This window comes from Bombus flavifrons, chromosome 12 (genome assembly GCF_040668555.2).
Source record: "Bombus flavifrons isolate JBK064 chromosome 12, iyBomFlav1_principal, whole genome shotgun sequence".
Classification (NCBI taxonomy): domain Eukaryota; kingdom Metazoa; phylum Arthropoda; class Insecta; order Hymenoptera; family Apidae; genus Bombus; species Bombus flavifrons.
In genome coordinates, this window is record NC_138453.1 from 4,804,134 (window position 1) to 4,826,846 (window position 22,713).

At 35.1% G+C, this 22,713-nt stretch overlaps 3 protein-coding genes and 1 long non-coding RNA gene across 14 annotated transcripts; 3 read left to right on the top strand and 1 right to left on the bottom strand.

Annotated features, from left to right (window-relative positions):
- The first annotated feature begins 174 nt into the window (after positions 1-174).
- Positions 175-3,171, top strand: LOC138185549 (mitochondrial tRNA-specific 2-thiouridylase 1). Of its 4 annotated transcripts, none has more exons than XM_069124572.1 (8): positions 175-457; positions 1,294-1,487; positions 1,567-1,732; positions 1,795-1,979; positions 2,063-2,289; positions 2,364-2,531; positions 2,609-2,833; positions 2,917-3,171. In XM_069124572.1, the coding sequence occupies exons 2-8, from the start codon at positions 1,412-1,414 to the stop codon at positions 3,067-3,069; spliced, it is 1,200 nt and encodes a 399-aa protein (XP_068980673.1). In that variant the 5' UTR covers positions 175-457; positions 1,294-1,411; the 3' UTR covers positions 3,070-3,171. The 4 variants fall into 4 exon arrangements, with proteins under 4 accessions (XP_068980673.1, XP_068980670.1, XP_068980671.1 ...); XM_069124569.1 differs by lacking the exon at positions 175-457 and adding an exon at positions 650-925; XM_069124570.1 differs by lacking the exon at positions 175-457 and adding an exon at positions 669-847.
- A 1,106-nt stretch (positions 3,172-4,277) lies between these two features.
- Positions 4,278-11,874, top strand: LOC138185546 (neprilysin-4). 6 transcript variants are annotated; one of them, XM_069124559.1, is made up of 15 exons: positions 4,281-4,824; positions 4,920-5,113; positions 5,661-5,809; positions 6,864-7,009; positions 7,542-7,795; positions 7,877-8,172; positions 8,250-8,414; positions 8,642-8,821; positions 8,903-9,114; positions 9,243-9,465; positions 9,760-9,936; positions 10,026-10,188; positions 10,336-10,545; positions 10,625-10,731; positions 11,008-11,874. In XM_069124559.1, exons 1-15 carry the CDS (start codon positions 4,718-4,720, stop codon positions 11,281-11,283), a joined length of 2,859 nt encoding a protein of 952 aa, XP_068980660.1. In that variant the 5' UTR covers positions 4,281-4,717; the 3' UTR covers positions 11,284-11,874. The 6 variants fall into 6 exon arrangements, with proteins under 6 accessions (XP_068980664.1, XP_068980660.1, XP_068980662.1 ...); XM_069124561.1 differs by having other exon boundaries at positions 4,283-4,828; positions 7,877-8,134; positions 8,212-8,414; XM_069124557.1 differs by having other exon boundaries at positions 4,284-4,824; positions 7,877-8,134; positions 8,212-8,414.
- Positions 11,856-21,394, bottom strand: dsh (Segment polarity protein dishevelled). Of its 3 annotated transcripts, none has more exons than XM_069124565.1 (10): positions 20,864-21,394; positions 20,281-20,350; positions 19,633-19,885; positions 19,339-19,521; positions 19,045-19,255; positions 18,773-18,901; positions 18,474-18,688; positions 17,909-18,400; positions 17,585-17,833; positions 11,856-14,035 (listed from the first exon to the last, which is right to left on the bottom strand). In XM_069124565.1, the coding sequence occupies exons 1-10, from the start codon at positions 21,022-21,024 to the stop codon at positions 13,995-13,997; spliced, it is 2,004 nt and encodes a 667-aa protein (XP_068980666.1). In that variant the 5' UTR covers positions 21,025-21,394; the 3' UTR covers positions 11,856-13,994. The 3 variants fall into 3 exon arrangements, with proteins under 3 accessions (XP_068980666.1, XP_068980667.1, XP_068980665.1); XM_069124566.1 differs by lacking the exon at positions 11,856-14,035 and adding an exon at positions 15,091-16,436 and having other exon boundaries at positions 20,864-21,393; XM_069124564.1 differs by lacking the exon at positions 11,856-14,035 and having other exon boundaries at positions 16,631-17,833.
- Positions 14,031-16,490, top strand: LOC138185551 (uncharacterized). The gene is made up of 2 exons (XR_011174649.1): positions 14,031-14,938; positions 15,358-16,490. It is a non-coding gene; the product is annotated as an uncharacterized LOC138185551 (long non-coding RNA).
- Positions 21,395-22,713: the final 1,319 nt, after the last annotated feature.

The following is a 22,713-nucleotide window of genomic DNA, read 5'->3' on the forward strand; positions in this document are numbered from 1 at the left end:
ACACATTACATTTTTAACATGTTTATCGTAATAATTCATTTCTTTGGTTTCCGGTTATTAAATACTTCCATTACGCCAGGATTCACCTGTCGCGAAAAAATGACGAAGGAAAGTTTCGAAAAAGATGCTTATTGAGAGAAAAGTTGTGTCGCGTCCCGATGAAATTGAAGAATAGCTAGGTGCCTAATCTGTTGTGAGTAGATACAGCCCTGAAAATTGTGGCGGCGAAGCCGCCAAGAGGCGCGCGCAGTCCACGAAATATCCAAGCGTTTCCCCGCGGCCGACATCTTCGCGCGGCCAACAGCTGTTCCGAAAGGCGAGCGAACTCCCCATCGTAATCTGGGTCATGGAAACTGCGCAAAATGGGTTGCACTTGCACCGAAATCGCGCATTTCTTCGAAAACTGGTCTATCGTCTCGAGAATTTCGTCTAATCCAATAGACTGAACTAGCACGCGGTACGTTGTTATCCACACAATAAAATGCCATTCGAAATATGCAAGCTCCTGCGACCAGCCGTTGCATATCTGTCAACGTGCTTGACTGGTTCCCGACGAGAGAGCCGTGCGTCGATTGGCCGACGATTTTCGGGCATCGACCTACGCGCGAGCCTCGAAACCTGCTAATCACACAGGAAGCGTCTAAACGATATTCCTCCAATATACACAACGTGCACGTGGAAAAATCACGTTCTGTGTTTTATTACAAATTCAGTCTGATTGATTATCTCTTCGTCGAATTATTCGATATTGTTTAAACGCGTTAGACGCTGAGCACAGCCGCTCATTCGTTGCACACGCAAAACGCAATCTGTTCGATACGTATACATGTACCACGTGATTGATTCGGTACTTCTTTAACCTTTATTATTTGTAAATTTTCAAATTCTTTGGCGAATAATGTACTATCATGGCCGTGCAGACGTGGTAATCGATACAGATATGATTAATGTTAAATGAATATTCGAGTTAGGATAAATTCGAACATTGAGTTATTTTAAATGTACAATCTTGATCTTACAATGTGTTCTCAACACCTTAAACCGATTGAGCATAGTTCTATGTTTAAAAGCTGCTTTTTATCATATTCTTTATATATTTCTTTTGTAATTGTTTAGAAATTTTTTTTCAATAATTTTCTGCATGTTGTTGGTTCGAAAATATTTGTATTGTTGTAATATAGGTACTGAGCAAAATTAACACATGAATTTATTTTCAATATCTGTTTAAGTAAATTTAAAAGAATTACTTTTAAAAATGTCTTACATGTAATGTTTTGTATGTCAATTTAATAGGTTCCTTAACGGTACATGTGAATAACGATGGAATAATATAAAACTGAGGAGAAGAAAAAAACGTTTAGGATACTAAAAGTTTAATATATAATAAAACAAAGTTTAGGACACTTAGAAAATGTTTAAAAAAGTAATTGTGGGTATATCTGGTGGGGTTGATAGTGCTGTATCAGCACTACTTCTAAAAAATAAAGGTAATTCAAGAGAATAAAAATATCTAGTATCGAATGATAATTTAGTACCATGAAAGTGTTAAGATTAGCACTGTTAAAGGATTCAATGTCACCGGTGTATTCATGAAAAATTGGGACATCAAAGATGAGACTGGAATTTGTCAGACTGAGGAGGATTATGAAGATGCACAATGGGTGTGCAAAAAATTAGATATTCCTCTTGTTGAAGTCAATTTTGTAAAAGAATATTGGAATAATATCTTTTCGTATGTATATGCATATTTGTATATCTTTTTAATTAATATTTTATCTTTATTAACTTTTATAGCTACTTAACAGAACAATATGAGAATGGATATACACCAAATCCTGATATTTTGTGTAACAAGTACATCAAATTCGATCATTTCTTCAACTTTGCATGTAATAAACTTCAGGCTGATGCTATCGCAACTGGTCACTATGTCAGAACTAGTTTTGGTTCTTACCTTGAACATTTTAAGCCAGATACAAGTAAATATAATTTTCTTAACGTTATTCTTAAACATTTGCTTTAATCATATAATCAAATCCTATTAGTTTGACTATTTTACTAGATGTCAGCTTATTTCAAGCTCGAGATCCAGGAAAAGATCAAACATTTTTCTTGTCCCAAGTACCTCAACAAGCTTTAAGGTACTCCATGTTTCCCCTTGGAGAATATTTGAAGAAAGACGTTAAACAAATTGCTCAGAAGGCTGGATTGGATAAAGTTGCTCTAAAAAGGGAAAGCAGAGGGATATGTTTTGTGGGAAAAAGAAAATTTCAAAATTTCATATCCAAGGTACAGCATGATAAGTTCAAGATAATGTATGCTATTATTCCATTTTTGTATTAATAACTAAATAATATTTATAGTACATATCTGACAAACCTGGAGACTTTGTAGACTTAGATGATGGTCAGGTAGTGGGAAAGCATATGGGCTTTCATCATTGGACCATAGGCCAAAATATAAAAATTAGTGGTTTACCAGCTGCATACTATGTGTATAAGAAAGATATTAACACAAATAACATCATTGTAGTATGTAGAAAAAATGTTACGTGTTAATTATATTTTTTACTTAGATTAGATGTTGATGTACATATTAATATCAATAGGTAAAAGGAACACACAATTCAGCGCTATATTCAGAACTTATAATAACAGAAACTCCGTACTGGATATCGTCAGAGCCAGAATTTAATAGTTTCTCTAGACTATTAAATTGCGATTTGCGCTTTCAACATAGAGATCCCTTGGTACCTTGCACAGTTCATAAAAATTTAAAGAATCAGTTAATAATACAGCTTAGTCAACCATTAAGAGCAGTTACAGAGGGACAGGTAGAGCTTCTTATACATGACCCTTTTTTAATTATTGTATAATAGTGTTCAATAATATTTAACATTTATCGTATTTATTTCAGTTTGTCACCTTATATAATGGAGAAGAGTGTCTAGGTAGCGCTGTAATCTCATATTGTGGTCCATCATACTATAGTTTAAACCAAGAAGTAAAAATGGATCATTATCGAGGAAACAACGAGACACAAAAACAGATCGCGGACGCGAGCATGTAGTATTGTACATAGTAATTTATTAACAAAAAAAGGAAATTATATTTGGACATTTTAATATAATTTTTATTGATTGAATATAAAATAAACATCGTACAAAATCTCTTTAAAGATTTTTTTTCTCCTTTATATTGATCGATAAGTCTCGATAATCATCTTCGCTAAATTCACCAATATAAGTACAACGAAATCATTTTCTGTGCAATTATCAAACAAAGAAAGATTAGTTGAAAGAAACAAGCTGAAATTAGAAATAAAAGAATGTTTTTCTCACTTCTACTCGGAATCTTTGGTTAATCCGTCTCGTTATCGAAAAAATGATGAAATAATATCATTCTAGTGATTCAACTACAGATTTTATCAATCGTATCAATCGTATCTTCTTTTTTAAGTTTCGTATGTTCGTCAAAGCCGGCAAGCAACCACGATAATGACCGCCGAAGAAAACGAAATTTATGGCTGCAACATAGTATATTGGAATTTCTTATCTAACCATGAAGAATGTATTAATAGAAGAAAATCACAAATCTATAGTGAGCTAATTTGTAAATTGTAGCAAGAAAAATTTATAGTTTAAATTTTACGAAATGATCAATATAAATCGTGGTCACCTCTGTAATACTTCGAACGTTTTACTCGTCACGGACAAAATTAAAATTGGATAAGAAAGAGAAGGACAAAGTAACAAAAAGTAACGAAAATTTTACAACGTAATAGTCGATCAACTTGTAATATTTCCATCAAAATTTTGTTTTTTATCCCATGACGACTCAATGTTGTTCACCTGCAATTTCACCGTATTTGAACAAATAGTGATATCTCTGGTATCTTCACGGACAAGGACTTGAAAACGCGTTTTATATGGTAGTGACAATTGGCGCGATGCGTAACGGAAGAAAAATCGGAACTACCGATTGTCCCATTCGTCTTTTGAAGTTCCTACGTTCATCTTAAAATGGCAATCAGTGTTGGCGATGAGAAAAAACTTAATAACGGCCAGGTCACGTGTAGAATGTAAAACAGCGCGACGCGTTATTGAACGATAACTGCAAGTTATTAGGGTCGATTGACGAGTAACTGGACGTAAGGAGCGCGTAAAATGCCTCTCGCGGTGTGCGTGCACGTACAGAGCTCCGCCTCGATTGTTGTTGCCCTCGCTATTGGCGTTGACCGCCGACGTTACATATGGAAATTACTCCCGTACGAATGTCGCTAAGACTAATTTGACCGTACGCGCAACGTTACATTAACATTCGTGTCGAGATCGAAGCTTCGCACCAGCTTCAGTCGGTCCTCTTCTTCACGGACGCACGGTGCCACCATCCTGAAAACGGTTTCGATTTCCGTTTCGATCGAAAATTTGTTTGAAAGTTTCTTCTCGATCGCCTTTACCTTAACTAAAACGCGAGTGTCCCTAAACAGATGTCGATTCGGGTGTCCTTCGACTTGGCAAAGTATAAAGTATAAAATAAAAGAAATGTAAAATCGCAGGGAAACTAGGGGTACAGTGAGTTAAGGGCAAAGATTCGATCTTGCGCGGTGAAACGCGCGATACGCGAATGCGATTTATGACTGCGCAATGTGGTACGATGAAGTAGAATAGGTAGATCAACTGGACTGAGAAGAAGGGGTCGACTTGCTTTCAGACAAGATGAGGAGCGCGAGTAGTTTGGATCAGTATAACGACGACGACTTCTTCAGCGGTGGGCCTTGTCCTTCTTGTCGGTTAGCCATTAACAAGGAGACTGGTCGACTAAAGTTCGTAAGATGTCCAAAATTAGCTAATGACTATCAAAAGTATCGATCGATTAGTTAGAATCGGCAATTGGGGAACACGATATTTGAAACTACAGGTGGTGCATGGGCGGAAACGACACTTGGCGCTTCCGAGTGAAACTGATGCTCTTGATTCCAGCCGTGTTACTGCCGATCACTATAATCTTCATCGCTCTGTCGCGGTCCCAGGTGATCGGCAAGGCTCCTTATCATCGTACGTATTTGGTCCAGACAAGGAGGCAGGACGAGAGGACCGAGGAGAGTTTTCCGCGTAAGTCTATTGCCACGGTACACATAACGACACGCTCGTAAAATGCACTCGATATTAACGACGTCCGGTCTGTTGGCTACTCGTGTACATCTGAATAGCGAAATAGAGTGCGAGATGTGTGGCGTGATTTATCGATTGTTGTCAGAAGAAAATAATTCAAGCGGATCTTGCGATGGGGGGTCGGTGTAGTTGAAATTGTTCTTGAGGCTTCTTACAAGTCGTTAGAGTAAGTTGTCCCAAGGCTGTTCTCGCAGGAAGAATATTTGAGTTTAATCATTTTCCTGTCCTACCATGTTGCACATGTAATCCATTCTAAGATTACATAGGTATATTGGTAATGAACTCTCGTCACAGGAGACGACGTTGAATATAGGTCACGGGCAGGGAGATGATTCGACTTTTACTTTAAAATTATACAATCTCCATGATGGAAATTATATCTAACAGAAAGAAAAAAGATCTTTTTAGAAATGTTATAAAAGTTTCAAATATAAATATAAAGCGACATAGAAGAAAGGAAAAGTATATTATTTATAGAAACTGTTAGCAGCGACCAGCCGCAGCGAGACAGAGCGGGCCGGTGAAGAAGAGGAAGAAGACAGAATCCTAGCACCTGGAATGAAAACAAGCTACGTGCCAGTGGAGACTCTACTTTCGTCAAGGCAGCTACAACGACACAAGAGAGACCTAGACGCGGTACTTTATCCAAAGCAAATCAAATTCAAAGCGATTCTAACCAATACCACTTTTCTTCCTCGTCTTATTTATTTCTTCTTTGTTATTTTCCATTTTCTTTAAAAAAAACACACGTAAAAACAAAAAATATACAACATCCGTTCGCCTTTGCCGATCTACGATCATCCGCTACGAACGTACAGTATAATATTGATCGATTGACGACAAATAGTCCCGAAGAAAGAACGAAGGACGTCAGGATTTTCGAGCATCCTCCACGCTCGAGCTATTCAACGTTGCGTTCTTCGGAATTTTATATTCGAATTGACGCGATACGAGGATAAACAGATTGGCAAACGGGCAATGACTTGTCCAGATCTGATATCGATATCGAGAATCGCGAGACATTAGACACTTGTGTGCAATGATCTGAGTCTTTTCAAGAAATAACGATGGTTTTCTTCCGCATTTTTTCGCTCTAGACGAGTGGATTCGCGCTGTTCAATCCTTTGCAATCTTGCAAGCGTAATTCTTTTATAGTCGAATATTTTTGTAACGATGTAGACGTATGCGAAGTGAAAGAAGTTTGCAGAGGGTTGACGTTCCATTGCAAAAGAATGCAGTAGAGTAAAGTGGAAGTTGCTAATGAGAATTGATAGTCATACGATTGTATCTGTGTTTTGTATCAGTCTATCGAATTATGAAATTTTTGATAGCCTTATAAAGAGTTGACAAAGGTGTCTTCGATAATAAGTTAAGCGACAATGTTCGAGAAGAAGACGAGCCACTTTGGATAACGTGTCGTGCGCAGCGACGTTAATTAGAGTTAATCAACATTAAATTAGCGTTACTGGTGAACAGTATAAATATCGATCGTCTCACTGCCAATCATCTCGTTTCGTACAAGGTCAATTAAATTCGACATGTCTTTTACTTCATGGCCGAAACAACTCTGAGATATAAAGACACGATACCTACGCTACATACACAGATATCGATTCACCTTCCAACTACTCAATTTTCTATTTTAAAAAGCACCGTAAAAATATCATTTTTGTACGAATATTCGATACAGGATCAACCGATAAACTACAACGTTGAGAAAGCAGACGATCAAAATTCCGACGAAGACATCTACAACTTCCTGGACGATTATTACACCGAGGTGGACGCCGACGAGGTCAAGGAAAACTCTGAAATACAAAGCAACGACTATCGAGAGTAATTATCCAAATACTACTCGATAGACTGCGGAATATTTATGCATTAATAAGAAATTTAAAGATGCAAAAATTCGCAGAATATGCAAATATATATAACATCTAAAGTACAATGTTCATTATAGCAATATATGTTTAGTAGATGAAGCTCCACTGCTGTAATTGTATTCGTAAAAATATAGATTTACATAAATATCCGCAGTCTATTAATCAAATTCCATTTAATATTTCTACTTAAATTATAGTTGAATTTCGTTTACACGAACCTATCGGAGAACAAATATTTTATATGATCGAAGCTCGTATCTAGCGATCCTCTCTATGAGGATCTTATGATTTTTCGTCCATAATAAAAATTTACGTTCGAATAAATGAATTCGATTAGCAAAACTTCATTCTATCGAACACAAACTGAAATTTCGTTCAAATAAATCAAATAAATAGAGTTCTGCTATATCAAAAATTTCACCGGTGATATGCCTTCGAACTTATAACACCCGCAATCAGCTCTCTTTAGAAATTATCTTCTTCAGGTACGGCGAGCATACGCACGACGCGCGTAAGAACGAAGAACTGCGCTCTAAGTTCTTCACGTACGACAATATCGAAGAGCGTTCTCAGGACGAATCAGACGAGGGTGAACAAGGTGGTAGACACTCGATTTCCGTCGACGATTCGGACACCAGCCTGCCAATCGTCGATGACCAAAACGACGACGACACTGGCACGGATTTCCACGCGTTTTGGAAAGGCGAGGGAAACGCGTGGGCCATCAGAGAAGCTCAAGGTACACTTGTGACGTAGTCTCTCTAATTACTTTGCATAATTGCTGCTCATACGCTTTTTAAGAAACAGATATTCGCCGCAGCAAAAATCATGCTGAAGTACATGGACAGGAGCGCTGATCCTTGCGAGGACTTTTATCAGTTTGCCTGTGGCAATTGGGCGAAACATAATCCTATCCCTAAAGACAAAGCTGCCTACGATACCTTCGAAATGATCAGAGAATCGTTGGACTCTGTGTTGAAAGAGCTTCTCGAAGATCCTATACCGAAAGGATTGCAATTGTACACGGATGACGCGACGCTCAAAGCTAAATATTTGTATCGCAGTTGCATGAACTACGGTAAATTGTTTTTTGATTGGGTTTCTTCAGAGATTTCTGTAAGTGGTTACCAATTTTAACACGATACATGTGGCTAGAGATCTTGGAGCAACGCATGGAACGGCCGCTTATACAGCTTCTAGATGAACTGGGTGGATGGCCCATATTGAGACCAAATTGGGATCCGGAAAAGTTCGATTGGCTCCTCTTGGTTGCACAATTGAGGCTTTATAATAATGACATTCTCATTTCGGAATGGGTGGCGCCGGACATTAAAAACAGCGACCAGTACGTTATACAGGTAGAAACTCGGAATTTTTCGAGAACTTCGAGATAAAAATTTTATTTCATTTTGTGGCTCATCGAATGTTTCATGAAATTAATATAATATATCAAATCTTTTAATAATTTTACACGGTTCCTTGCGAAAACTATTTTTCGTAGTGAATGTTATTAAAAAATACTTCTCTTTGACTTCCACATAATGGAGAAGCAAAAATATCAAATTTAAGAAAAGTTTAATTGCAGTTCGATCAGACATCATTGGGTCTTCCTACAAGAGACTACTTTCTCCAGCCATCAAATACCATTTACTTAAAAGCTTACAAAAATTATTTAATAAAAATTTCCACTCTCTTGGGCGCATCTTTGCAAAACGCTACTATAGACGCTGACGAATTGATAGAATTCGAAACTAAGCTCGCCAAGGTAAGCCAATTGTAATTTCTATAATTTTCTGACTTATTTCAATTATGTTCGCTATTGAACGATTAATTTCGGGTTTCACAGATCACGTCTTCCCCCGACGAGCGAAGAAACGTTTCAGAGTTATATCAAAGAATGAGCATCGGAGAATTAAGGACACTGGTGCCACAAATTAACTGGCATCGATATTTAACGATCGTTCTGGCACGACCAACGAATATTTCCGAGCCGGTCGTTGTCTATGCGTTGCAGTATATTCAAGATTTGGTGAATTTGCTCTCAAAAACTAGTCCACGGTACAATCTTTCATGTGAAATACAATAGTAAAAAGTAGACACTGTTTCATAAATTTAATTTTTGAGGAGATGTTTGAGAAGTTTGGAAACTTTGAAATTCCTTATTTTTGAGTACCTTTTCTTTGCAGGACTATCGCGAATTATCTTCTATGGCGGTTCGTCAGGCACAGAGTAAACAATTTGGACGATCGATTTCAAGAAGCTAAGCAAAAATTTTATTATATTCTGTTTGGAAGGGAACAAGCACCGTCCAGATGGAAGAATTGTGTGGCACAAGTGAACTCTAACATGGGCATGGCTGTGGGCTCCATGTTCGTGAAAAAATATTTCGACGAAAAAAGCAAAAACGATGTAAGGACTCTTCCTATTTTCATCAATGAACATTCACTAATTTTGTAAATTTATTTTTTTGACTAATTATTTGTTTATTTATTGTCTCTTTCGTTCCATACCACTTTTATATTGCGCCTTGAAATATTCTATTATTTCTGATGGCTTTCATCAGTCTTATAATTATTTTAATAAAGAATCGGATAAATGAAAATGTGTTTTCTCCTCATTAGAATGTAAAAATTTCTTTCTGTGCTTATAATTCGTCATAACTGAGCTTCGACATTCTCGTTATTCTCATACCTGTTTCTGCAGACATTGGCCATGACTCGTGATATACAACGGTCCTTCAGAGAACTCCTAAATCAAACTACCTGGATCGATGACGAAACAAAAGAACTGGCCACCGAGAAGGTAAACGCAATGCTATTAAGGATCGGCTATCCTGATTTCATTCTACAGTCTGAATTGTTGAACGAACGTTACAAAGATGTAAGAATCACGGATCTGGCTCTTTTTGAGATTTGATTGAACACAATGGACACATTCGTTACTTAAATTAATTTCTGGTGAACTTTCAGGTCGTGATCCGTCCAGATAAGTACTTCGAGAACACGTTGAATATCTTGCAACATTTGACCAGGGTAGAACAGGATCGACTTGGCAGCCCTGTCAATAAGACCCTGTGGAACACTGCACCTGCAGTGGTCAATGCTTACTATAGTCGTAGCAAAAATAGGATAAGTCAGTATAATTCTTTTTATATTGCGCGAACAAAAGAAACGGGAAGGTCTACGAACTTTTCCACAATTTTATACTACGATTTTTCTTTTCTTTTGCATAAGATAAAAAAGAATATCGACTAATTATTGAATTACTTTCCACTTTTAGTGTTTCCAGCTGGAATACTACAGCCGCCCTTTTATCACAGATACTTTCCACGGAGTTTAAATTACGGTGGGATCGGCGTTGTGATCGGCCATGAGATCACCCACGGCTTCGACGATAAAGGTCGATTATTCGATAAGGATGGTAATCTACATAGATGGTGGAAAGACGAGGCTATTTATGGCTTTCACGAACGAGCTCAATGCCTTATCGGTAATCGACGAAACATCGATTCTCTTAAACTTTCCTTCCAACTTTTGCTCGCTAACTCGAAAACTGTTAAATGTTTCAGACCAGTACAGTCACTATATCGTGAGCGAAGTTGGAATGCAGATTGATGGAATGAATACCCAGGGCGAGAATATCGCGGATAACGGCGGTATTAAACAAGCTTTTCGAGTAAGCAATTTCCTTCTGTTAGTTTTTTTTAACAGCTTGTTTCTGAGCTTTTCTTCAGTTCTTTAATAACATTTAACCCTGTCACGGTCGTCTGATTTTTATATTCCATTCTTTTAACAAGTGGACAGACTTTTAACATTTTAAAAATTCCTTCTTTGCCGTCAATCATTGATCAACAAATTTCTCAAAAGTTATATGTCGTTTCAACAATTATAATTAATAATTTTGTCATGATTTTTATATGACAAGTCCTTAAACCGTTTTGTCTTTATTTAGGCTTACGAAAGATGGTTACGCGCAAACGGCGACGCTGACGAAACTCTGCCAGGTTTAAACGCAACTGGAAAGCAATTGTTCTTCCTGAACTTCGCTCAAGTGTGGTGCGGCTCGATGAGACCGGAAGCTACCAGGAATAAGTTGAAGACCGCCGTCCATTCACCTGGCAAGTTTCGCGTAATTGGCACCTTATCGAATTCGGAGGACTTCGCAGAAGTATTTTATTGCCCGCTGGGTGCACCTATGAATCCAGTTAACAAATGCTCCGTTTGGTGACCAATGGTGTGCTTATCTGTTTCTACCAAACTTATCATCGCATCGATCGTTGATCGAATAAATTAATCAGAGCTAGGTGATCAAGAAAAAAAGAAGAAGATTGTTCGTTGCTCGATTGTGTGAAGCAAACGAAGTTTAGACTGTGTAGGTGTAATCGTTGAAATTAGTCTTTACGTTCCAGAGACTATTGCCAGATTCACGTTAAGATTTTAACGAAACTATAGTTCCATGCTTTCGATGATAGCTGATGCTGTAGAGTATACACAATTTATGCTGAAATTACTAGGAAATCAAGAATAGGATGAAGGAAACGATGAACCGGAGTAATTGTAAGTTCTCGTTTAACGATTTACGGGCATGCAACGTAATCGGTCATGGATACGAGCTGTACTAACAAAATAGGTTGTGTAACAATAAATAAGGGAATAGTATCGCTTCCGCGTGATACTACGACTTGATGATCCAAGTGTATATCGCACAAGGGAAGTATCTTGTAGATGTCTCAAACTGCTGCGCTGTTTAGAGATGTGTTAAGAATGAAATTGTAAGACAAATACCAAAGACAATAATAATTTCAGACAGTCATAAAAATCTTTACAATCTATTTCCCTGTATATCCACACACTACTACATGTATTGAATTCTTTCGTCGTTCTATTTTAGCTTACGCTTCCTGTAGATCTTTACCTGATCTTGCGGAATAATCTGAGCCATTGTGATCATTCGTTACATCCACGTAATCGTGTATACTATGGATATAAACTCGTTCGCATTACATTTTGTTTTCCTTTTTTTTTCGCAGTCAGTTTCGCGACAGAAAAAAGGCGGTAGAGATCGTCTCGACGTACATAATCTGTCATATCATCTCGCAATGTTTCCACGAAACACACACATTGAAGAAATCATTTATTTTATCGGTCTAATGAATGCGCCACTTTCTTTCTTACTCTTTCTTTTCTTCAGCTTCGCGTTTCCTCTTTCTTTTCTTCTTTTTACAAATCTCTTAGTCTCGCATAATATATAATAAATAGTGTAAAAATCGTTGAACATCGCAAATAGAGTATCGACGACACCGTGTACGCAGTCGTAGCCTCGATAAAAAAGTCCGCAAACATTTGTCTCGCAAAGGGATAAAAAATACAAGGAATGAACTATCTGTCTGTAAATGCGATATCGATTGACTATCTTGTCGCCTTGTACTATGGTACTCTAAATGACGTTAAAATACTTCAGTCGGAATAGCGTTCGAATGCGTCTCAATGAGTAAACTTTCATTCGATTCATATTGACTCGTCGAGGTTTACTTCATATTCTTCCATTCTTTTTTGTCCATTTTTATTCGTAATTCTAATAGTGAGGGAGAAGACTCGTGCGTGCACATGACAATGCAGTATCATCACACTTACTCGTATAAACTTACACACAGAATCGGGGGAGAAAGTGTTTCACCAATTATATAATCCTATCTTTACAATTTATTTACGTATTGCCTTCCCTTAACGAGTAATCGGTTAAAGTAGTATGGAAAAATAAAATCGTACATACATCGAGTTCTCAATTATTTAGTATAAAGAAAATTCAACGACGCATGGTGTTTGTTTAAACTAGAAGAATAATGGTGAAATTATCATCACTTATGTTTTAAATATTCTATAGCTGCTTGATTGAATTAACGCGAAAACTCCAATAGAATATTTTCATATAAAGATTGATAAAAAGTGTTCTGTGTTATTTATAGTTACAAAAGTTTCAATTTTTCTTTTTCATTTAAGCGTAAAATTCAGGTGAAACGATAATACTTACAACAATTGTATAATATGCTTCATACTAATTAATTTTCATAGCATGAATTAACACTTCATTACAGACGTATTTGCAGTCATAAGTTGTACTAATAAATCAGGAATTTCGCGAATATCATATCGTATTATACTGACACTTTTTGCTCCTTTACCTCAGTTCCATCCTCAGTACCAAAATCTTAGTTTCCATTCTGCATTTCATAAATTTGATGTTCATATACCCGTATAATTAAAAATACAGCCATATTATAACATGATAATTAATATTTAAAAAAAGGAACAAATGAAACAGAAAAGAAAAAGAAAAGAAAAGAAAAGAAAAGAATTTTTTTACTTTCAAAAACTTTTAAGATCAAGAATGAAAAACTTTAAGCCCAATTGAAAATATCCGTTATTGTTTAAACTGACAAACGGTGTGAAAATATATACAATCGAAAATGATACATAATGATTGCGATTATTTCAAAATAAAATAACAAAGGTAGAACAAGAAGTATCGATAAAACACATATATGGAATTAACGAGAATTCTTTTTTCTCAATCTACATACACCCTGCGTTAAAAAAGCACGCTTTTTCGCCATCATTTCTTGTTTTCCTGTCGAAATCTATATATAGATCACGTTTTCGAATGATATTAAATACCACATGGAAATTTGATGGCCTTAATCCTATTTCCTTCTTTTATGTATAGCCATTACAAATTATATATAGTTTAGATTCTTTATTTTCTATGACGTTTAATCAAAATTCGTCTGTTATATATATATATGTATAAATATATATATGTCTCGTGTTTGCTACTTCCGTCCACCCAATTCAAAGTCAAGTGGAAATATACCTTAATTTCCTTTTTTTCAACTCCTATAGTACCACCATTACGTATACGTATTGCATTAACAAATATCTTCACTTGTGCAGAAACTGGTACTCCAAAATGTCTTCTTCATCTGCAAAATAGAAATGTGTGTCTTATGTTATAAGTTTCAAGGGTGGCCATCATTTAGCTGCACTAAAAGGACATACTATAGACGTATTTGGGACTACTTAGACGATAATGTAACGAAAAAACGATCGAAATAAAGGAAATGTACGATGTATGCTGGTATAAGATGTTATTAGTATTTTCCTTGAATGTATCATTTATATGCAAGAGTAACTGCAAACTATCGACAATACACACGTAACAAGTGTTCCACTACTAAATAGCTCGTGATAAACGCATTCGTAGATTTTTATTACAAATGCTCGTACAATGCTAAATATATTCAAACAAGCAATTGAAGTGCAAGAATGATCAAGACAAGATCGAAGATGCACGGTCATCGTGTTAAGTTTTATCGTAAAACAGTAGACAAATAGTTTCTGTAACGGAACTTAAAATAAGAGAAAACTTTCAAAGGAAAACAAATGAAATGAAACGAAACTTAACGAAGCAAGAGAAAAGAAACATAATGATAAAAGTGAAGTAAACAAGAAATTACTTTCAGATACGGGTTACTCACTAATGTTTGAAATGTTTGAAAAGACAGAGATATACGGAAAGAAAGGAATCAGCGTGAGTCCCTCGACGTGACAAAATAAAATACACTCACAGATATTGTCTCTGCTATTGTTGTCCAAACCGCTAGTCAGTGTACGAGTTTCCTCGTGCATACGCCGCTCTGCATCAATCGTCAGCGCAGCACAAGGCACAAAAATGACTCGATTACGTCTTTGACATGATGTAATCCACATGCGCACAACGTAAGTTGCAAAGGGGAATTGAGTCGTTTGTTAGACAGAAAGCAGCACGTCCTTTTAGAGCGGCGCAATAAATAGAAAATAAAATAAACCAAGTTCGGAGTATGTCTGTGAGTCGCAAAATTTGTATTTTCACTCTTTTTCATCCTTGGTATCATTTTTTATTCAAATAATAAATGGATCTTGGTTTGTAAATATTAATTTGAAAGAATACATTGTAAATACACATTTTGCCTTTCTCAAACATACTGTACAACCTGTCTGCAACATAAAATATGTATATATTTTACAGAATAATATATAATGATTGGTACCATAATGATATCGATAAACCAGTTCGTGTAAACTACCTTCTTAAATATCGAATTACATAATCATTTGCAGCGAAATGAAAACATTTCCATTGAAATTAACGATTAAATGCCAGTGCGCAATTTTCCAACAAAATCTTTCCTATACAATCTATGCATTATGTGCTTATCAAATCGGTAAAAAATTTCTTATAATACCGTTATATTATTCTCTACAGGGGACAGTATAAAAAAGTGCCTATTTATCGATAATTATAAGATGCCGAAGAAAAGGGGGAAATAAAAAGAGGTTTCAGTCGTTATTTTGGAAAATTGCACGATTAGACAACGAAATTTTCAAACATGGTTGCATGTTATATAAAAAGACGTAGGTAGTATTTTCTATGATATACGTTTTATAAATATTAAGGAAGCAATGTAAATAGTTTGTGTAAATATAAAAAGTAGTAAAATCGATAGAAAAAGAAACGTAAAAATCACTACTGTTTTTTTTTTTCATTTTAACGTGAAATGTTTGGTAGGAAGAAACATCACACCATATTTGAAATTATTCTTATAGTGTTACGACGCCAATGCATTTATGTGCATCGAATGCAAGTATTTTCTAGCGGCATTTTATAAAAAGAACGTTATTTAAATACAACGTGATATGCTAAATAAAAATTTATATCATAATAACGCAACGGCAAGACGCAATTAAATGTAATGAACGTTTGTTGAAATTAAATAAGCTTGTGTGTGTGTGTGTGTGAGATGCAGAAGATAATTCGTAAGAATTCGTAATAATTCATTAGATAAGATGACATCAATGAACATAAACAGTAAAGAAATGCATACACCTGGGAAGCTTGTATATATAAATTATATGTCGCAGTTCCTTTTTCAGTACTTTCTAACACTGATAAGATGGCACATTTAATATGAGCATAATTCGATCTATTTACATATTGTCGAACTTTGTGATGCAATACCACACAACATAATTTTAAACAATTTTTGTTCATCACCAAATAACTGGAATCAATAGGAATACAATAAAAATTTGTCCTTTACGCATGGACAATCTCAATTTAAATGATTCACCAATAATTGCCCGATATACAATAACAATCGTATTGCATATTTTCTTTGTACATGCATATATATGCTTTTTTTCGTTTTTCCTCCTTCTTTTTATTTAAAGCGGATTAGTCTTAAAGAATGTGTTTGCAAAGCAATAATTAGTGAACCTTTTAACATTTTGAAATAATATCCTCTCGATTTTAAAGAAATAGCTGCCCCATTGTCGTAGACAATCCTAGAACGCAAGCAATGGAAAAATATTAATAAAAAAATACGTACCTTTTTTTTTTATAAAATAATTATAATTTACATGCATTACGTAGCGAATTATTGCAATGTTCATTACGTATATTTATCGACATAAACCGTGTTATTTACATGACCATGCTTGTGCTCTACTTCATGTGCGATCGTGCTTTACATCAACAAATACACCGTAATATATTTATAGTAAAGCGTGCAGTATAGTGTATGTATAATAATAATAATGAATTATCGATATTAAATACTGAGTTTCTCGTACATAATAGTTGTACTAGGCTCGTTATTGCTATATGTATACTAAACTTCAACACAACAGTTGCATATTTCATGCACAACATTGAAAATGTACTTGTTTTTTTCTTTCAGCAAAGCTTAATAATAATAATACAATTTTAGTTTTATCTCGTATATATACTTTAGTATATATGTAAATTTTCAAATTCATACTAATCAAATAATGAAAATAAAAGGAATAGTAAATGAATTATAATCAACAGCTACTATAGCTAATAAAATCAATATTCTAAAAATGATTTGAAATTTTATTATTATTATGGCATAAAAAATACCTGTTTTACTCTTTGTTGAATTTAAATCTTACATTCTGATGCAACTTCTTTGAACCACATTAGTATGTACATTTACATATTACATGCAAATATTTTAATGAATATAAAATACATTTAATAGAGACGAACTTCCAAAAATATTATTACTGTCAAGTATATAATATAAAGTGGAATGCAAAGTTGAAACGACACGTATGAACAAATCGTTAAAACATCAAATACGAATTATATAAACCTGGAAATAAATTGAATAGGGTAACGAATAAATACTTTGAAATACCATATAAGATTTACTGTAAATATATGTTATCTTTTTATATGATTTCTACTAACGTTAAAAGGATAAAGAGAATACACCTAACGCCAATTTATAAGATCTTATTTAATCTGTCAGATAAATGTGTCAAAGTATTCATTCGGAAATATTCAATTATATGTTGGTCTTTTCTCTAAATTTATAACTCATCTATTTACAACACCGGCATCTACATAACATCAACAAAGAATTCACAAGGATTTCCCATCGCAATGCGAAATGACTGTCTACTACCAGATAAGTCTTGTTGGTTCTGTTGATTTCCTGAACCAGTTCCTGTCTGCACAGATTGTTCAGAACCACTGGAACGACTGCGACTGCCGTTAGACCTCTTTCCATTCGAACCATTTCCATTGCCAGAATTTTTACTTGGCATAGTTGGCACTGATGGAATATGCAATTCAGATTCAGATGCTGAAGAACAGGACTTCAAATCGTGAATAGGTTCTTTGCAAATATGTTCACTACCTGCGCTACTGCCGCCTGATAAAATATAATGCTTTGAAACACACACTGAATAACCATTACGCTAATCGCGATATAAAATGCGATCCTCACCTGAACCGCTATGAACACTTTCTTCTCGGTGATAACCATATACAGTTGGTTCGTTAGTGAAGTTAAATGGCATTGGACTGTAACCAGTTGCAGAATGAGGTGCATATGTCCCTGAATAAGGCATGTCCCATGCATTCGGCGGAGGTAATGGTCCGACTGTATCGCAATCTAGTTTCATGCTACTCATAGATGAACACAGGTCACCGAATATATAATAACATTGTTCAGAAAATGTTATCTTGTTCACTGTATGCCTAATAAATCCAGCCTTTAGCATAAGAGATGCGTATTTTCTTGCATCGCGTCGATCAATAAATCCTTCTACGTGAGTATTAAGCCAATCCACAACATCTGCTCCAATAAATGCACTTGGTATTACTATTTTAAGCCACATACGATCACGAATTTCCAACCCTGAGTCAGGCCGAGCCATTGCTCGTACTACTGTTGGCATATCGGTATTCACCGTAAGATGAAGTTCTTCCAATGGTCCTAATCAAAATGTATTTTTTACGAAACATCCGTCTCTCGAAATCGATTTAAATCTAATATTTATTTAACTCACGTTCTGTATCTGGCAGTGTGCTTGCAAGACTGCTCGATGTTGAAGTTATTGTTGTGGCGCTTGGCGGGCGTGGAGGAAAACCTTCACCCCTTATAGCAGCTGTGTGTGCCACCCAAGCACCGGGATCTATAGGCCGTACAGGTTCTGTACGTGGTATTGTGAAATAACCTTTTGGATTTGGATCCCAGCACTTTGCAACAACTAATTTGATTGGTCTAAAAATTACATTTATAATCATGTTATAATCTTGTAATTCGTTTATTGAAATTTTAATGCATTGGTATATTAAACAAACATACCCTGGTTTCTGAACTACTTCACGTAGTACTTTAACTGCCTCGTCATTAGACATATTTTCAAAATTAATGTCATTTACTTGAAGAATCATGTCACCAGGTTCTATTCTGCCATCTAAAGCAACTGCTCCCCTGTACATTGAAAATTAATTAAATGAAAGAGCTGCTGTTATAAATATATTGACTTTATTTTGCTGAATACTCTGTTCTAACAATTCATTGTACAGAGCTCTATGTACAATATGATTTAAAATTCACTACAGTTTAACACATACCCTTTCATTATTGAACCAACATAGATTCCACCATCTCCACCTTTGTTACTTTGACCAACAATGCTAATCCCAAGGAAATTAACAGTATCCATATTCAATGAAACTGTTATGATATTCAAAGACATTGTACTGTCTGTGATACTGCTAAAGGATGATGTTCTAGACATAGGTGGCAATCTATGACGTCTCCTCCTCTGTGGTCTACGCCGCTCTAACATCCAAATACATAAAATTCAGTTCCTGGTCTAAATCTTCAGATTTATTTTCTTTCCTTTCCTTATAAGATATATTTACCTAAAGTTGCTCTGTCAACTGTACTACTCATATTGGTATGTCTGCCTGTAGTTGATGTTATACGGCTACTAGCATCATCATCTGACTCTAAAAATGTTGTTGTCTCTAAATCTGAACTTAAAATAGAAGCAGTCTCATAACCATGGCCCGATCTGTGTTTTGAATGACCATTTATACGAAGTCCTGAATTTATAAAAAATAATGATAATGTGTGAATCTTTGCCATTTCTAACAAAGGTGATACTTAGAGCAATTAGAAGCTAAAGAATGATTCACACAGAACTAATAGCATACCATTGTATTTATTGTATTTTTCATATTTATCTGAATGGTGTCTTGAACTTTTGTGCAAATGATGCCCTTGTCGACTACTTGTAATACTTTCTGTTTCAGTTAGAGTATCATCATGTGACAATGGGGGTGGGCCACGATTTGTGTGACCAGGTGTCACATGATCAACACGATCATGTTTTGCCTCACTATGTGCCACTGAATCTGTGCACTGTGATGCACCATCCGATACATTGCTGCCTTCAGCAGACACCAGCTATCAATAAATAGATTGATGTTTTTTTCATTAAAAACTTTCTATGCTCCATTGAATTTTTATTCATATTTTATGAGAAATTTTTATGGAATAGAAAGTTCCTTATTGCTATAATCCTATAAATGCTTCTCCAGTTTTACAGTGAACTAAATGAAGTAAAATTTACATGCTCTTTAACTAAAAATTTTTTTTATGTTTTGTTAACACAAAAATAACCACACATGATAAATATTAATAGTCTTTTATTGATAACTTAAGAAATTAATATTCAGAACTGAAATATTTCTGTATTTCAACATATGTTAAAAATAAATTATTTTTTGCTATAAAATAGATCCATGCTTATCACAAATAAATAAATTTTACTAATCATAGAATTTATTTAAGAATCTTACCCAGGAGACAACTCGTCCATTAAAACAGGGAAGATGGGCATCATCATCTACAATTTCTTCTTTCACCACACTATTGAGGAAACAACATATCCCAATTATTTGTTTTATGAAAAAAGCAAAGTCATAATAATAAATACAAAACAATTATACAAATTTGAAAAGTAGCTATCTGACGTAAATACAGAAAATAACAAAAGAAATATGATAATTTTGATAAAAATATGATAAATATGAAAATTTACCAAGTGGTAAATTCTGAAATAAAGTAAGGATTAAAAAATATAATTAAGCATTATTTGTGATGCATTATTTGCTATAAAAATATAATATACCGATTCGATATCGGTACAAACAATTTTCAGAAAATTGCTACGAATTGGCTATCACAATCAAACGGAAAACGAAAAAGTAACATTGTCAAAATGTGAGTCTATTCCAAAGCGGATACTGTTTAAATCGAAGGGCATTGACTCGAGTCAAAGATGAAAGATAATGCCTCGCCACTGTAACAATCGTTAATCCGTACTACGACACGAATAGATGCGTAACATTCGATGGACATGCGTATCGGTGTGACACTCACCCAAAATCATCGTCCATTGATTTGAAGAAATACTTATAATTCGGCCGATTCAAGACATTTTTGAAGTCGGCAAGAGTGACCCTTTCCGGTGAGATGGTAAGCTTCACCAAGTAGGGGGTTTCCTCGTCGTCAATGTGATATATGATTTTAGTCTCTTCCATCGTCTCAACTTTATTATACTACGTGCATTTGCAGTAAAACAGATTCACCCAAAGCCCACTAATATGAACAATTCTCTTAAAACCAATATGGCGCGTCACAGTTCGAGCCAAAGCCCTCGCGCGTACGATGATTGTTCGTTCATGAATATTACAGGTTTATGTAAACTCCACGGTACGTAACATTATTACGGCTGCGTGTAGTAAGTTATAAGGAATTCGTTGACATTATTCACGAGACTCGCACGACGCGTATTCGTTGCTTCCGACGAGTTGAATTAAACGTCAACATTCTTGTCGACATTACACACAGTCGCGGCTGTCGGCCCGACACTCGACTCGACTCTCCGTTCGAAGATTGGAAACGAACGAAGATAGAAAGACAATCTCCAGCCTCATTTTTACACCCTTTCAGCTATTCGCTGGCTTGATCGTCAGATGGCATTACTGCACGTTTGGCGAAGATGGCGAAGGATTCCGAAATCCAATATGCGTAACGTTTTTGTTTTCAAAGTTGTCGTATCTGAATTTTGAGTACAATAAAAACTACTGCTATGCATATGAATATTACAAAGAAAATTTTGCATTGACACCAGATATTTGTGAAAAAAATAATTTCTGCAAAGTTCGTAATTTGTTACTTATATATATTTTTGTGGAAGTTCAATTTAGAGGCGTAATCGTTTCTACGTAACTAGCAGTAGTCTGTAGTAGAAATCTATAATCTTTATTCTAATCAAAATTTAAGTTACTATTGGGATATTCAATTATATCTTATTCATCAGAAGCATATTTATATCTGTTCTTTTCATTTATTTATTTAATAGTTGATATCATACATCACGGAAGAATTTAAGTCAAATAATATTATAAATTCATTAATTAATTTATTGAAATAGAGGAACTAAAGTAAACAGACGTCAGAAATTCAATAACATACGTAATAAACTTTCAAATTTAAATTATATTTTCTTTCGTATTAATTTCTTTTAATTAAATCAGTTAAGATAGATATCTCTGTATTATTATATACTCGTGTCATGTAACTATTTATATAGTCCTATAATCTATTTGTTTGCTTATAGATAACGCACTCTGATATATGTTTTAACAACTTATTGATTACATCTTTATTAATTCTTATTAAGTGTTTGATGATTCTATCGTCCTTGATAAAGGTCAATTATATAAGAGAGAACAGTTGTTATATGCCATTGTACTAGTATACATACTTTAAAGTCCATTTATAGTTTTTGTTTCAACACGTGACCTTCGATCCCATTGAATTTCCGGTTAACAATTCGAAAGCGACAGATGTTTGTATTCGATAGTCGTGCGCAACAAACAACGCGAATTGCACCTTTTTTACTGCTGGGTAATTTCCACGTATGTTCAGGCCGCGTCATTAAGCGTAATTCTATTCATTAATTTTTTTCAGGACAATAGCAAAAAAGAAAAAGACACTGTGCGGCAGCTCCGCTTTCAATTTGGTAGTGCGGAGCGTCGACTTAATTATACGGTCGCCGAGCAGAAGAAAAGGGATTTTAAATGAAATTAAATCACGTATCAGCGTAAAGAACTCACAGAAACGTCCGCGGCGCGTAAATCGCGTTGCTTTATCTTTGGATGAAAGATATTATGCAGGGAACTGGTTTTATCAACAATTCAACATCAGTTGGCGTTAAGTAATGC